This window comes from Apiospora hydei, assembly GCF_038363865.1.
Source record: "Apiospora hydei strain CBS 114990 chromosome Unknown utg000010l_segment0_segment0, whole genome shotgun sequence".
Classification (NCBI taxonomy): domain Eukaryota; kingdom Fungi; phylum Ascomycota; class Sordariomycetes; order Amphisphaeriales; family Apiosporaceae; genus Apiospora; species Apiospora hydei.
In genome coordinates this window covers 1,223,856-1,238,990 of record NW_027117369.1, presented here as the reverse complement: position 1 = coordinate 1,238,990, position 15,135 = coordinate 1,223,856, and the positions used below count along the sequence as shown (strand labels likewise).

General features: G+C 53.4%; 5 protein-coding genes across 5 annotated transcripts; 1 reads left to right on the top strand and 4 right to left on the bottom strand.

Moving 5' to 3' along the window:
* Nucleotides 1-893: 893 nt before the first annotated feature.
* PG997_014564 (uncharacterized protein) lies at nt 894-1,643 on the bottom strand (the record flags this gene model as incomplete). The annotated part of the gene is made up of 2 exons (XM_066818878.1): nt 894-1,107; nt 1,180-1,643. The coding sequence occupies 2 exons, from the start codon at nt 1,641-1,643 to the stop codon at nt 894-896; spliced, it is 678 nt and encodes a 225-aa protein (XP_066661066.1).
* Nucleotides 1,644-5,277: 3,634 nt separating this feature from the next.
* On the top strand, nt 5,278-7,340 carry PG997_014563 (uncharacterized protein; the record flags this gene model as incomplete). The annotated part of the gene is made up of 6 exons (XM_066818877.1): nt 5,278-5,628; nt 5,738-5,921; nt 6,009-6,311; nt 6,419-6,526; nt 6,673-6,901; nt 7,262-7,340. 6 exons carry the CDS (start codon nt 5,278-5,280, stop codon nt 7,338-7,340), a joined length of 1,254 nt encoding a protein of 417 aa, XP_066661065.1.
* A 1,331-nt stretch (nt 7,341-8,671) lies between these two features.
* PG997_014562 (BTB/POZ-like protein) lies at nt 8,672-9,529 on the bottom strand (the record flags this gene model as incomplete). The annotated part of the gene is made up of 1 exon (XM_066818876.1): nt 8,672-9,529. The coding sequence occupies one exon, from the start codon at nt 9,527-9,529 to the stop codon at nt 8,672-8,674; it is 858 nt and encodes a 285-aa protein (XP_066661064.1).
* A 2,258-nt stretch (nt 9,530-11,787) lies between these two features.
* On the bottom strand, nt 11,788-13,069 carry PG997_014561 (uncharacterized protein; the record flags this gene model as incomplete). Its single annotated transcript, XM_066818875.1, has 6 exons — nt 11,788-11,858; nt 11,925-12,042; nt 12,166-12,284; nt 12,359-12,656; nt 12,722-12,940; nt 13,007-13,069. The coding sequence occupies 6 exons, from the start codon at nt 13,067-13,069 to the stop codon at nt 11,788-11,790; spliced, it is 888 nt and encodes a 295-aa protein (XP_066661063.1).
* An 857-nt stretch (nt 13,070-13,926) lies between these two features.
* PG997_014560 (uncharacterized protein) lies at nt 13,927-15,073 on the bottom strand (the record flags this gene model as incomplete). The annotated part of the gene is made up of 3 exons (XM_066818874.1): nt 13,927-14,653; nt 14,728-14,892; nt 14,970-15,073. 3 exons carry the CDS (start codon nt 15,071-15,073, stop codon nt 13,927-13,929), a joined length of 996 nt encoding a protein of 331 aa, XP_066661062.1.
* Between the last annotated feature and the right edge of the window lie 62 nt (nt 15,074-15,135).

Below are 15,135 nucleotides of genomic sequence, written 5' to 3'. Positions count from 1 at the left end.
GTTTTCGAGGTGTCGTGATGCCCACTCACAGGTATGAAACATAGAATTCATCCCACTCTCGAGCCGTATGGCCCCCCCACGTCTTTAATGTTGCCGTTCGTATTTCAGTTCCAACGACATCTCTCAGAGCCGCATTGGACTTCAGATGATGATTTGGCGTGTTTGACGACGATGCTCTTTGCTGCTTTCTTCCCAGACCAAAAACAAGATGCCCTGCCAAACATTTCACTGCCTACAAGCCGGTCGCATCCACCAATGACAGTCTACAGCACGGCCGATGAATCTACCAAACTTGAGGGGCCTATCTTTCCTTAAACAGGCAAGGATGCATACCTTATCCCCTCATGTTTGCACCTCTTGTTCTTCTTCCACGGATCTATACCCGTCCACGCGTTGCGAGATAACCGCCACAGGGTTATCAACAACGGCGCCATTGGTTGGTCGAAGGACTCGGTGAGCGCAAGGAAGGTGCCATCCGACAGTCTCGGTTGGCCAACCTGCTGCAGAGCGCAGTAGGCATGCAGAGAACATTAAAGAGATCCCGCGACAAGCCTGATACGACATCGACCTGTCAACTTCTCCTCAGTACGGGTAGCAGTCATGGTCCAGGCTCTGGTTGCTTGCAGCTGAAGATCTTCTTGACTGTTTACCCGTCTAATCTATCTCGCAGGTCTATTGTCTTAATTCGTTGATTAGAACATCGAAAGCCTATCAACGCCACGCTCAAACCAAAGTTTCCAAATCAAGCCCGAAAGCAGATACGCTTTGCATTCCCATATGCCCCGGCAAACCGGATCCCGTTCCGCTGCGCGCTATCGCCTTTTTCCTGCGGCAACGCTGCTACGCTGCCATTGCCATGTCGGCACCCTTGTGACCTGTCGCCCTGGGCAGACTTAGTCCACCCAGTCGACAATCTCCCAACTGCTCAGCTCCTCCCGGATAATGAGTCGATGTCGGTCAATCCGCCAATCGGTGTACAGGTGCCTGGCCGCACCCGCTGCTTTACGATGTGCTGGGCCAACACCGCCCGCTCTTGCATCATGCTGCGACCTCCATACGCAGGTAGCAAGGTTCCTGCCATCCTTATCAGGCGTGCCGAACCAGTACCTGGTTCCAGTTAGTAAGAAGGTTTGGCTCTCAGTGCTCTTCTCGCTACACTAGCGCCAAGGGAATACTCACTTTAGGAATCCGCCACTTGCGACCGCTTCAGCATGCGCCGCTTTATCCAACTCTCCCAGTTCCGAATACACCGTCGAGGGTGGGATCTGCGACCGGAATGCGACAATGTAGAATGATGTCTCTTTCCACTTGTGGCCCGTCTCGTGGAGGAGACCTCTCAATTCGCTCATAACGTCGGACCAATTAAAGGTTTCCGTGTAGGGAGCCGTCGCATAGTCTGGTCGCAGATTCTTCATGTGAACCAGGGCTCTCGCCAGTAGTGCGTTCTCCGTGTCCACCGTTCTCAGGTCCAGACGATGTTCTCTCTCCGTGTAAGGCGACGTGATCAAGAACGAGCCATCGTCGCCGCCAGCTCCAAGCTCGGCAGGGGTGATTTCTTGCGCAGAAGTCACCAGCTGTGTCTTCTCGTCAAGCGATACGTTGGGGGCTATGGTTTGGCCCGGGTGTACCTCGGAGACAGCCATCGTATGAAAGATATATGCGCGCAACGTAGAAGAGGTCGGGGAAACGACAAGCTGCGATGTCTCCGAGTGTTTTTGGTCTGTTGGCTTGGTGGTGTAGTCGAGAGCTTGAGAGAGCAAGTTGTGCCTTGCGAGTAAGATGGTGTGGGCGGTTATGTACTCTGGCCTAAAGGTGCGCTGGAACAAGTGCATTCAATGGAAGTGACTGACTGACTCGCAATGGGCAAAACTGGATTCGGGGCTGACGGTCTTATATGGCGTGGATTCAAGGAGAAAGTCGACCTAGGTTCACCGCCAGAGTGTATGACAAGGCGCATGTCGTTATATATAGGCGGGATTGCGAGAGCAGATCCGAAGATCTGTACAGTGCCACAAGGAGCTGGATCATGCACGAGAGGGCATCGGCTGCTGCTGCTGCTGCAACTAACTGCCTTTTCCTTTGTCCGAGCTTCGCGCATCTCACCAGTGCATGAGCATATTGCGCCATCCCGTAGATTTTGATACCACCTAAGTCCACGCAAACGGCGCGCGGCGAGAAAAAGGGTCCTCTCCCCGACCCCCATAACTTTTTCTTCTCGAACCTGGCCCAGCTTCCCACCCAAGGAACCTCACTAGCTAGCTCCCTTGCCTGACTCTTTGATCGAACTTCGAACCATTCAATTTTTCTTTTCCGCTCTAAACACTGGCTAGCGGCGCGGCTTCCGAGGTCAACATAAGCATACACACTCAATCCCTCGGGTCTAGTACCTGGGCCTAGGGGGTCTAGGGGTCCCACATTTCCCCATCCCTGACTTGTGTGTGTGACTTTCTGGCCTGCCTGGCCAGGCCGGGGCGAGTCCCAAGTCTATAGTAAGGGGGCCTAGCCTGGGTATGGCGCATGCGACGAATCGGAGCGCATCGGTCGCTTCGCCTAAGGGGCCATTGGCTGGATCACTGTATTCATTACCTACTTCGGGTGTCTTGGTCTTTCCCACCCCCCCGTGACGTGTCGCTCTGCCACACACACCACACTCCCCGAAATCATCCCTTCTTTTTACCCTTTTCGGTTATTACAGAGGTTTGTTTCTTTTCCAAGACAGGATACCCGGTTGATGTAGCACAATATCCCTGTAAGCTGGTATGGTGGGATATGATGCCATTCATGTAGGTCTCGAGTATAATGACGGCTCATATGGTGTATAGAATGATGCCATAGGGTTGGTGTGCCCCGTCTGTATTCTCCTTACCCATTGAATCGGAAGCGGCCAACCATTGAATGCAAGACTGTACATGCACGAGATGAAAGTGATATTGATCTAGTCACTTTCCCGTTCTCAACATGGCTGATCGGTGGATGACCACATAAGCTGGGCAGAGAAAGCCTAGGAGACGTCTTCCCTGATCAACCATGTTGATAGCTAGGTCACTACAGCTGGCTTCACATTCGTGTAACAAGACATGACGAACCACGCGTTCGAGTAAGCACGTCGTCGGGCGTGAGCATGATACACTTCAGCGTTAGACGGTCAGAAGTAAATATAAAGGAAAGCCACTGGACACTAGTTACCACTCGCCCGGGGCCTTTACCAGGCGGAAAATTAGGAATGATATAGGGGCCTGGGATAACCACTGAGAAATGACGGCACTCTCGCGTACTGTTCCTGGAGACTTGTGGGAGCAGGTTTGGTCTATATATACATAGACCAATGAGCAGATACCGCAGGCTAAGCAGCGTTACCGGATCAGGAACACCGTTTCATGTAACTGCGTGAACAGACACACCCACGATAGCATCTATGAACATTGTGCGGATGCATTCAAATATTTATCCACAGTTAGCTGTAATAGACTTGAACTGGATCAAGCCTTATATGGTATCCTACATCCTCCTTCAGCTATATCTAGAGACTGTTCGTAAAGGGGTCTACACCGAAGGAAACTTAATGACTCACAGCCATCGTATTATGACCAGGGGCGCGTGTCCTGTTAAGCTGGCACTATCTTACTGATTATTATGTACGGGTTTATCAAGGCAGTTTGCATATAGAGATGATTGTTTTGATAACCAGCTCAATAACGGTAAGGGCGATGAGTACAACTAAGAATTCCTGGGATCTCCTGGCTTTGGGGTTTATACCGAGCGTGTTTCTCGGGAGTTCATGTCCACCTTAAGTCATGTACAAATGCTCCTCTGATCCCGGGATCATGTGTACACTATTATGGATTAGACAGATAGATAGGTATCACGTTACTTACCCACCGGGAGGTTAAACCGACCAAGCTACTCCCCAGACGTCAAATATAAATACAATTACAATATCTAGTTCATATACCAGCTAATATCACGCCTTCATGACTTACATTTTGGTGACGGAGCGTGATGAAGGTCGAACCGAGCTGCCAGAGAGCCCGAATACACCCTTTTCCATTATGATCGCAAAGGAGTACACCAGAGGAGGTATCAGATATCAGAGGACACTCATACAGGTAGTGAATAGATGAGATGTTTGATCCGTAGTGGGCCGTGAGGGATGATCGGCCCTTTCGGCGACGTCGGGCTGGTGCAAGAAATCGGGGCCCTACTCGTGGACTGCCCCTTAGGTCACGAAGGAGGTTCTTTACACTACTCAATAACGCCGTAGAAGCAAAGACCGAAAATCCAAACTCATCTAGGAGGACCCGTATTTGAAACGTATTCCATCACCGGCTATATACCTGTCTCCGCGGAGAGCCCCGGGTGGCCAAGGACAACGTGGGATAGTAAGCATATGCAGGCCAGGGAATATGTATATCGTATCCACCTGAACTGCATACTGGAACCAAAAGGGAGATACATACTGTCAGGTGCCTCGGCATAGTGTACAATACCGGAAAGAAAGAAGAAAAAGGGGTCCCGCCCCCGCGTACAGTGAGCATGGGGCCGTGGGGATACGGCACTCATCTTTAGTTCTTACCCATACACAGATATACATACAGAGAAACCTCATTGGCTGAGGACTAGAATGTCCGACCCCTGTCGAATCCCTTTGGGGGAAGACATAGGCGTACGTAAGTCGAGCAACCGAACCAACCAGACCAAAGCGCTTGCGCGAACCAAACGAAGGAACATGGAGGATATGGGGAGGGGGGAGGAGGCACCTTCTTCATCTGTCTACTGGATGACATAAAATCCACCGGAGTTCACGGGGGTTTCTAATCGCGAAGTATGCGTATCCGTACATGTAGCTGTACAGATTACGTGGATACAACTGCTTACTTGTGTGCTTTGCCAATCACGGGCCTTGTCAGCTTGACAGGGCACATCCCGTTCTCTGCAGAACGACCCTGGATTGACTGGAGTGGCTCATGAAAAAAATCGAAAGGAGGGATCGATCCTTCCCCTCGGGAATGAGTGTGACGACAATGCGATGGTGTGTATGCTGAGTGGGAGACTCGGTGCATCATATCTGGCGCCGGAGCAACTCTTAGCACCACAGCAAGCAGCAAGCAGCAAGTCGCCGGCCTGCTGTGGCCTCCCAGCATACCCGATGCAGGATTACCAAATTTATAACTTCACTACCTCTGGAGCAAACATTCACACTACTTCTAATTGCTATATTGCGTCTCCTATTAATTGGCAGTTGAACCGTGTTGTCTTCCTCTTCTTTCCGTGCCGCACATGGGCTCCACCACCGACACCAACACCATCGACCAGCCCGGCGATGGTGCCAAAGAGGCCCCATTATTGTCGCCGCCCAACGACACTGACAAAGCAGCGTCCGAGCGTGCAACCGACGGCGACAGCGCAGCCACCGGCGACGACCCGGACCCGGACCGTTCCAAGAACCGTCATTCCACGAGCTCGGCCAGCGGCAGCCTCCATTCGCAGCCCACGAGCATCCTGATGCCGGCCGAGGTCCCGCGCGAACCGACGGGCTCGACCATCATCGAGCCCGATTCCGTGTTTGACGACTCGGGTCGGTCGTTCCACGGGTACAAGGAGGGGAAGTATTTCTTACCCAATGACGCTGTGAGTGTTGCCGCTGCCGCTGCTGTTGTTGGATGCACATTTTATTCACAGACATTTGCCCCTTTGAGGGGGAGGGGGCGATTGAAGCTGATGCGATAAACCATTGCAGGCCGAGCAAGACCGCCTGGACTTGCAGCATGCGATGCTCATGATGGCGACGGGTGGCAAGCTCGCGCACGCGCCCATGGACCACGACCCGGAGTACGTGATGGACGTCGCGACGGGGACGGGGATCTGGGCGATCCAATTCGGTACGCTGGCCCCTACTACTGCTCTATCTCAGATCCGCATTGGTTCGACGACGGGTGTAGCAAACAAAAGGTTGAACAGTCATCAATTGAACCGGGTACTAACAACTTGCCCGTCCAACAACGTTGCAGCACAGGAACACCCCGGCTCCCACGTAATCGGCACCGATCTCAGCAAGATCCAGCCGGCGCTGCCCATGGTGCAGAACTGCGAGTTCGTCAAGGACGACGCCGAGGAGGAGTGGCTCTACCGCACGCCCGAGACGGGCACCGAGAAGATGCTCTTCGACTACGTGCACCTGCGCATGGTCTTCACCTGCTTCCCCGACAACCTGGTCGTCATGCGGCATGCCTTCGACAACATGCGACCCGGGGGATGGATCGAGTATTGCGATTTGTACATTGATCCGCTGTCGCGGACAGGGCGACATGAGGGTGAGTGAAGCAATCTAGTCAAACATGACTGTTCTGGCCCCGGAAAGTGTTCATGCATGCATTGTGTTGCAGAAAAGAAAAGGAATGTTGACAATGTGCGACCTCAGGTTCAACCGTCCAGAAATTCTGGGCCACCTTCCGCAAAGGCATGTCCAAGATCGGCCGCGATATGCTCTGCCCGCGCAACTACAAGACCTGGCTAGCAGAAGTCGGCTGTAAGTGTGCGCATCTTCTTCATTCCTGACCGACTTTCCCAGCCCAGATGTTGTCACTCTTCTCACACCCCCCTCTTTCCCTGCTTCAATTGACTACTACTTTACACTACTACTACTAACATGAGAGGGGGTGATGAATGAAAAAGTCGTCGACATCCAAGAACAAATCCACCGCTGTCCCCTCGCCGACTGGCCGTCGGACCCCGCCCGAAAGCGCTTGGGCCAGTACGCCCTCGTGAACCTGACCGAGGGCGCCCGCGGCTTCAGCTGGAAGGCGCTAGGCTTCGCAGGCCTAAGCGCCGACGAAAAGGAAAACCTGATCGCGGAGCTGCGTCGGGACGCCGGGGACCCCTCGCTCGAGATCTTCCATCCAGTGTGAGTTGCTATGTGCTATGTACCTACTCCGTAGTTTGCTGGTGGTCATGTCATGTTTGTCGTTCTTGGGGTTCCGTGTTCCGTCCTTGTTGTTCCTAGCCCCATTCCATCCCCCCCTCCAAAAATAGAGCCGAAAGCGATAAGCCGATAAGTGACGTGGCAGGGGGAAACGAGAAAAGAAGAAGCAGAGAAGAACACGAGAAGAGGGGAAAGAAGGTCAGAACGAGAGGGGCAGATCTGAACCATGCCCCACCGCTGGGGAAATGACAGGAACGGGTTGAGGGATGAGTCTTTGCTTGGTTCCTGGATCGGAAGACTGATGATTCTGACGATGACTGACTTCTCGCTCCGAAAACACAGCTATGTCGTCTACGCGCGCAAACCTCACGACTGGGAAGTGGAGCAAAAGACCCAAGCTCAGGCCGCAAGGGACTGTTGAAGCTGCGAACTTGGGCAATTAGCCCCTAGGTACCTCCAAGGACGCCAAGTTGTACCAGCCAAGCAAGTCCTGAGCAGATGATGCATTCGATCGCGGTGGTCTATGTACGAGTAACGAACAAGGGGTAGACACAGAAATGTGTGGGAGAGGATGGAAGCCATTCAAGGCCCTTAGCCTGTAGGATAACATACCGTATCATCATCGCCTTGCGATGCAGAATCAGCACAAGGCAATGCGAACAGCATTCTACGCATCAGATTCAAGAGAGCAAGCAAGCATGCACAAGATCACACGCATCAAATAGTCAAGGCACAAGTAGTCTGGTGTTTGGTTTGAGGTGGCCGAATTTCTCATTGACCTCGCCCTGACGAGGGCTCAAGCCGGGAAGACCATCACCATCCACTAGGGACGGTGAACGGTTCCCAAGCAGGGGGAATCGAATCGGCTCAGACAGCCATCGAGACTAACTAGCTACTTCAGTTTTCCCCCAAAATCATCCCGCTCTCGCGATAGCGGGACCTCAACAAGAATGCAGGCTGCTTCCTTCTCTCGCCTTCCGCCTGCCCTCTTACCCCAGAGGTCAGACTTCCGGCTCCTTGACAAATTTCCGATTTCCTTGATGAGATAGGAGATGGTTTGTTAGGCAGCGAAGAGGTCGCGCCAACCTGTTGGTCCAATCGTCCTCCCCGCCTGCCTCCAGCCGCGGCGCGAGCGAGCCGCCCTCTCAACCTGGGAGAAGGACGGTGCATTGAGAGCGCGCCAACGGGTTAAATAAAAGCAACGCAGTTCAAAAGACAAAACTTTCTTCGGTCGTAAGCTTTTCCCAATCTGTCGACCTTTTTGATGGGTTTGGAATTTTTTTCCTGTTTCGTTTGTATCCTGTACAAGCCGCCGCATTGCCGCGTACTGTTGAAAAAAAGACAAAAAAATCGACCCAGATGTTCCAGATTCCTCAAAGGGGTGGGTATAATGTAGAAATCATGGTGTTGCGTCTGGGTTCATTAGAACAACGGGAAGACAGAGGGGCGAAGAAGAACTTCATGAGCTAATCGTGCCCCAACTCTCCCGAGAAGCATCAAACCGGGGGCCAACCTTGCAAGAAGTGGAGTTTTTTGTTTCTCCCAAATGGATGTCCAATCTGATGTGTCCGACTGGGAGAGAAGTGTGAGTGGCGGAGAAAAGACATGCAAGAAAATCATCGTGTAAGCCTCGTAGCAAATCCCGTGGTTCTTCGCCCGAGCCGAACGCCAGAAAAATCAAACAGTTGGACCCCGAGTTGAGTTGACAAAATGTGTTCAATGGTAGTCCATGTCGTCTGCTGCCAAGCCTCTTCAGACCGTCTTGGGGGTCCGAGCATTGCTCATGTCCACGACGTCGTCGAGGTGGTTGCACATGGCCACGAACAGGTCAAAGAAAAGCTTACCGCCCTTCTCCATTTCAGCCTGCATGGTCCCGCTCCTCTTGAATGTCTTGCGACACCGGATGATCAGGGCGAGGTAGTGAGCGCGCAAGCGCGAGTCCGAATCCGGCGTGTTGTCGTAGGCGTACTGCGCCGACCGCAGGATGGTCGCGACGTCGATGCCGCTCTGCAGGCCCTGCTTGCGCAGAGACAGGCGCTTGAGCTCCTCGAGCCCGTACCGGTCCGCGGCGCAGTACACGACGGTGTCCCTCAGGAGGGGCTGGCCCACGCTGGAAATGTAGATTGTGGCCTCGGCGGCTCCGCGACCACCTCCGTTTTCGGATGATGGGTTGGGAGATCGTCCCGCGGCCGTGTTGGTGTCCTCGAGCTCCCAAGTGTTGCGGTGCTTGTTGTGCAACAAGCGGGGGTAGTAGTCACCCTTGTAGAGGTACTCGAGCACGGCCGAGAAGATCTCCGGTTCTTCGTCTGGTAGTGATATCCTCTTACTCTGCGAACGGAGGTACTGGTCCCGGCAGGCGCGCTCAAAGAACGGCGACTGCGCCAGGACCTCCTCGTGCGCCGCAAACAGCCGCCCCTCACGGCCCACGGCCAGTGTGACAATGGGCGAGTTGAGATTCCTCTTGTTGGGGGTGCTCTCTTCGAGCGACTGCTGCAATTTCGACACCTTCTGGGCGTCACTTCGAATGTTGTTCGACTTCGGAACAGGGGTGGACTTCTTCAACCTCGACGCCTTTTCGACGCGGTCTTGAGACCGGAACGACTTAAACATGATGGCGGTGGTGATAGGTGATAGATCAAGAGGGAAAAGAAGGAGGAAGTCGAGGGGGTAGCAGTGATTCGAGATGACAAGAAACCGGGCAACAAGAAGGCGGCACCGGAAGAGCGTAAGTGAATACGGTTCTTCTATCCGACTTCTCGAAGGGTAATTGGTTCCTCTTTATAATTGGCTTAGGGAATGACGAAATGAGTGTGATGTGTTGTCCCGGGAAGAGGATACCGGACGCGACTAGAGAGTGGAAGTGAGTTGACGCACAAAAATAGAGATTGAGAGGGGTCCGGGGCGGTCTATCCCCAGAGAACGATTCGGAGGTAAACGAATGAATCTGGAGATATCCTGAAGCTTTGCGACACCCTGTAGGATTTGTGTGTGGGGAGGGGAGAACGAAAGGAAGGGGGTAGATGGAGGGGGGTGCACAATATATTTATACGGAAATGCGCTGGCGGCCGTGGTTGGCGCCTTTGCACCCTCGGACGCCCCCGTACGTGCCGCTATATTGGGGCTGGTATGGCGACGAGACGGCTGTTGATTCGTCCATCTCCCACGCCCCCCCAGCCACGCCATCGTCACCCATCGCAGCGTGGTGGTACCGCTTGTACCGTGAATACTTGTGAACCTCACTCGCTCGGCCTGATTCTCGAAGAGGAGAAAGAGAGACACAGGCATGGGCCCTGCTTGCGCGTAACCCGGGTTGGGATGGCCTCAATGCGACCTAACCACGAAATCTGATCAATCGGTTGAGCGCTCGCTCAATCGATCAGGTCATGAATGATAGTCCTACATACCTACCGTGCCTACCCGTGCTTGGTACCTCGGGCAGTTTCGCAGTGTAGCCGCCCAGGCTTCGAGAGAAAACAAAAAACCCGACCACCCAGCGCGACTGCAGCTGCAACTGGGCAACCAGCACGTGAGGTTGCGTTGCTGTGCGAAACAGGCTGCAACGTGAAATGCTGCCCATCAATTGCACGCCCGGCTGGTCACTGGCCAGTTTCTGGGCGACAAGGCGATAAGGCAGCGATAACGATAGTGAGGGGAGAGGGTGCTCGAGAGAGGACAGTCAACGCTCCCAGCGCATATTGATTGGCGAATCAGGTCGTCAGGAAGGCTGCTGACTGTATTCGTGTCAAGCGCTGTGTGGTACAGCGGTACGGCAAGACGTGAACATGAACAGGAGGCAGTGCATTTCCCCTCCAAAGTACGTAGGTACCCAGGTATCGGTCAACTGAGGGGGCCTCTGCCTCTCACACTGCTCAGAGGCCTCTCACCAAGACGGAGCAGACAGCTTCTGGACAGGATCATTTGATGGGCAGTTCCAGTTCATCCACAGAGCGTGCCTTTCTCAATTGGGTATCACCGAGAACAGCCAGCTCAGAGATAAGGGATAGAGCCAGGAGTGAGGCGGTACTCCATACAATCGGAGCTATTCCTGTACGCTTGCATGCAGCTTTTCACTGCCTTAGGTTCTGTTAGGTAATGTCCAAACGTGACTTCTGATCGGAATGACTCCCTCCCCCGACCTCCGGGCGATGGGCCTTGGCTGCTTGGTGCCTTGGTGCCTTGGTTGTGTCCGCAGTTGTCCTCAGGCCATCCCACCAAAATTAGACGTCACCTTACTGGACAAGTGGGGGGCGCCCTGGGCTGCTTTCAGCGGTCAATTGTGCCTAACTGCAAGCAGCAAATGGTGGGACTCCCCAAACACCTCCTCTCACCTCTCGCCAAAAACTGCATCTAGATGCTGCTAGTAGTAGACTTACAACAGCGCATACTTCTCATCTCCGGCTTTACCCCTGGCCAGCTGTGCTGTCAAAGTAACCATCTGCTTGCCGAATGCGCGATATTATGACCGGCACTGTGCTAGCTCCTATTGCATAATGCTGTTATTCATTCTGATCAGCTGTCTGCTCTGCTATACTCCTCTTCCCGCCGGCTTAATAATGCTTCCGTACCCCCTCTCCCCCCATCCAGTTCGACCACGATACTGGTCATTGATACCTAGGTACAAGCTTCAAGTCTCAAGTCTCAAGTCTCCTCCCCCTGCGTTATTTCTTGTCCCTGTATCAGAATACTCGACACCGCCTCTTGGCAGGGTCATAGTTCTCCCAATCCCGTGTCTTGCCTACTCGATCCTATTTCGGGATTACCAATTTCTAGAACATACCATCAGGCTCGCACGGCTGCTTCCTTGGCCTTGCCCAACATCATGTCATGTCAGGCACATATGATTCGCATGCATGTACAGCTGGGCGCGCCTATTGCGGCGTCTCGTGGATAGCCGACATGCTCTCACGCATAGCAATCAGGCCGTACATGTAGGAAAAGACTACCCAACACGTCAGTACACGCCCGATCAAGTATACTCTTATCACATATCAAGGTGGAGACCTACTTCCGGGAGAGAGCGAGACAAACAGGACGCTGGCGGCAAGTGCTGCTCCGTGTGCGTCTCCCATAAGCTCGGGGTCCAGGAAGAAGAGGCCCGCGTGACCGGTGACAAGCTTGCCCAACTAGGCCCAAGCAATGTAGCCGATGCTGGCAAACATCGTGCCGGCAACATGTCCAACAATCGGCTGTCGAGTGCTATACGTTAGCTTGGGTCTGTGTCAGGCATCAGTCGAGGCATCGCTTACCGTCTGGCGTCTGATACTGTTGAACACGAGTATCTCTAGAACGGCAATCGCAGATGTGATTGACCAAACATTGATGATGCTGAACGCCTTGAGGTGACCTTCCTCGAAGAGACCCTTGTCTTCAAGGGGGTGTTAGTATAACACCATGGTAACCCTTGGGCGTCTCTGCGTTGGGTACTTACGAGGATCATACCCAGCAACCGTTGAGTTATCAGGCGCATGGGGGTGACGATGAGGGCATTGGGTGGCTCAAAGCCACCGTGTCCTGCCGGTACAAGAACGGCCCAGTATATAATGGTGTTCATGAAGGTGAAGACATGCGAAACCGTGTAGAACATGGAGAACCAGAACGGGTGGGTGTGGTTTCCATATCGATTACGGCTCGGAGGCAACAAGAGATTGATAATTTTGTTGCGGAACTGGTGGCCATGGCACTCGGCAGGTTCTTCGGGTAGTTCTTTGGGTAGCAGCAAGTGCATGAATGTCCATACCTGTATTCAGGATTAGCAAGGGTCCATAGTCCAGGTGTCAACCCAGAGTCGTGGCTGAAACTGACAGTGACTTGGAGGTTGTACAGCAGCAAGAGGATGAAGGAGACAGAGGAGAACTGGAAAGGAATACGCCATCGGGTGTGGTCATCCTCCGTTTCGAGCTTGTACTTGAGGGAGATGCCCATCACAGTGAGGAGGTATGCCGAAATGACGAAACGGAACAAAGTCAGGACGCTCTGGTTGATGAATCGCCATGGCGAGTGACAGGCTCGGAGGAAGATTGGCTGCGCCGGTCCAGATCAGTTAGCAGAGTGCCATCATCGTCCAAAAAGACCAACAGCAAGTCTCACATGGCTGTCCGATGAACCCGTATTTGATGGGCCCGGAAGGAGTGGTGTTGTCGCATCAGCCATGTTGATGGGTAGAGGAAATCCGGAAGCTGGGAGAATGCGCGAGAACCCTACTGGGAAAGGATGTTGATCCAAAACGAAGGTTTAGATGCTTTGTAGGTACGATCTCAGCCTGATAGCTGAGACGATGATATCAAAAGTATGTGAAGAGAGCAGGAACTGAAGAAACAAGAAAGGTGAGGGGAGCAAGAGATGCCAGAAAGGTTGGTGTTGTGAAGAATGCAAGAGTTGAGCATTCGGGGCTCTTCGAAGGAATCCATTGCAAGTCTTGGCTGGGGCTGCTGCGCATTGTAGAGTTACAGACATATTCAAGGAAGCAGCGAGTACTTACACATGCGTCAACATTAGACGTGAGTGCCAACTTCAAATGGTAACGGCAGGTGGCAAGTGCTTACTTGCCTGCATGTGGTTACCAATCTGCACGGTCAATGTTCCATTAGCTAGCAATGTCGGGCAATCCATAGGACGTTGGCGCTTGATCGAAAAAGCTACGACATGTGCCTACCCAAATACCTGAAAATGACCAAACTTGATCACTAATGATACATGCACGCAGCAGCGTGCCCGAATCTGTTGCCGATTACATAATTTCAAGTTACTAATACCTTTTCAAAGCCGACACCACAATAAGTAATCGCGCGGACCATGCTTGCAGTTTGGATCAAATAGATACGTGTCGTTGGGGATTGTAGGTAGGTATTTAGGAAAGTATATCCGCTTCAACTAATTGTACCCCTATATAGCATCTATATCCTAGAATGGGACCGAGCCTGCGTGGCTGTGGCAGTTTTCGTTGCTTTATCTCAATGAGCAGACAGGCTGCCCCTTTTCTTGACTGCCAGCCCATGCTCATAGCCCTCTCACATCACGGGCATGCCACCCGGCAACTCCGTCAGCCAGCCGTCCAAGGTCTCTGTGACAGTGGGCTTCATGGTGCACTTGTTGGCCTGGTCAAGCGACTGCGTCTTGAGGGTGGGGCAGTTGATGCGGTTAGCGAAGAGGTCGCTGTTGCAATTGGTATCCATGGCGCGCTGCAGCGCATCGCCCTTCCACCCAAACACGTAGTCGCCGTGGATGCCGTAGCCCGTGGCGTCGCCAAACGACCAGACGAACGGCTGGGACCCGTCCGCGGGCCACTGCGAGCGGTCGTTGAACGGGCGCGTGTCCCAGTACGTCTCGTAGAAGACCTGCGGCACGGTCACGGGGTGCGTCGAGGGGCACCGGTTGCCCGTCGGGTACGCCACGTGGCTCTGGTGGTCCGGGCTGTCGACGTTCTTGCCGTCCCAGCACGTCGGGAACCGGATCGAGACCATGATGCCCGCGGCGCAGGGCCTGTTGGGGAAGTTGAGCGTCTGGCCGCCGCGGGTCATCGACGAGGCCAGGCACGTGAAGTCCATGTACTTGTACTTGGCCTGCAGCTGCTTCGCGGTCCGGAAGGTCGGGTCGCCCACCGTCATGCGGAACCCGGGCTTGAAGGCTGTCACTTTGCCCGAGGATAAGTAGTAGACTGTCTGGCCCCCGTGCGCCGAGTTGAAGCCAAGCTCGTTGCCGAAGGTGTTCACACGGTGGAAGGTCCCGTTGCGGGCACTGTTTGGAACAAAGGGGTAAGTCTTGGTGGGTCCATCACAAAGCTGATAGGTCTCATCGTAGAGACGACGTACCGGAAGAATAGTGTAGCTGTCCAATAGTTCGAGAAATCCTCAGTCGGAGTGCAACTAGTGCACGTTGCCAATGATGGAATGTCCTCTAACATGGAGGCGTTGAAAGTGTTGCCTCCGACGATTTGGTGCAAATGAGGCGAGGGCGACATGCCCGAGTTGACAAGACTGTAAGGGCAAGGGGCTGGTTAGTTAGTTCTTTAAAAACTGGTACATGCAATGTCTTCGAAAATGTGATGTCTCACGGGTCAAGTCGTTCAACTACCAGCTCGGAGCAGGAGAAACGCAAAGTTGCAGCTGCATTGACAGCCGGCGCAATGGCCGCAGCAGCCAACAGGGAGAATCGCATCTTGCAATACTGATGACGAGACAAGAGTGAGCTACTAGCAGAACTGCAAAAGCCTTGGAGGT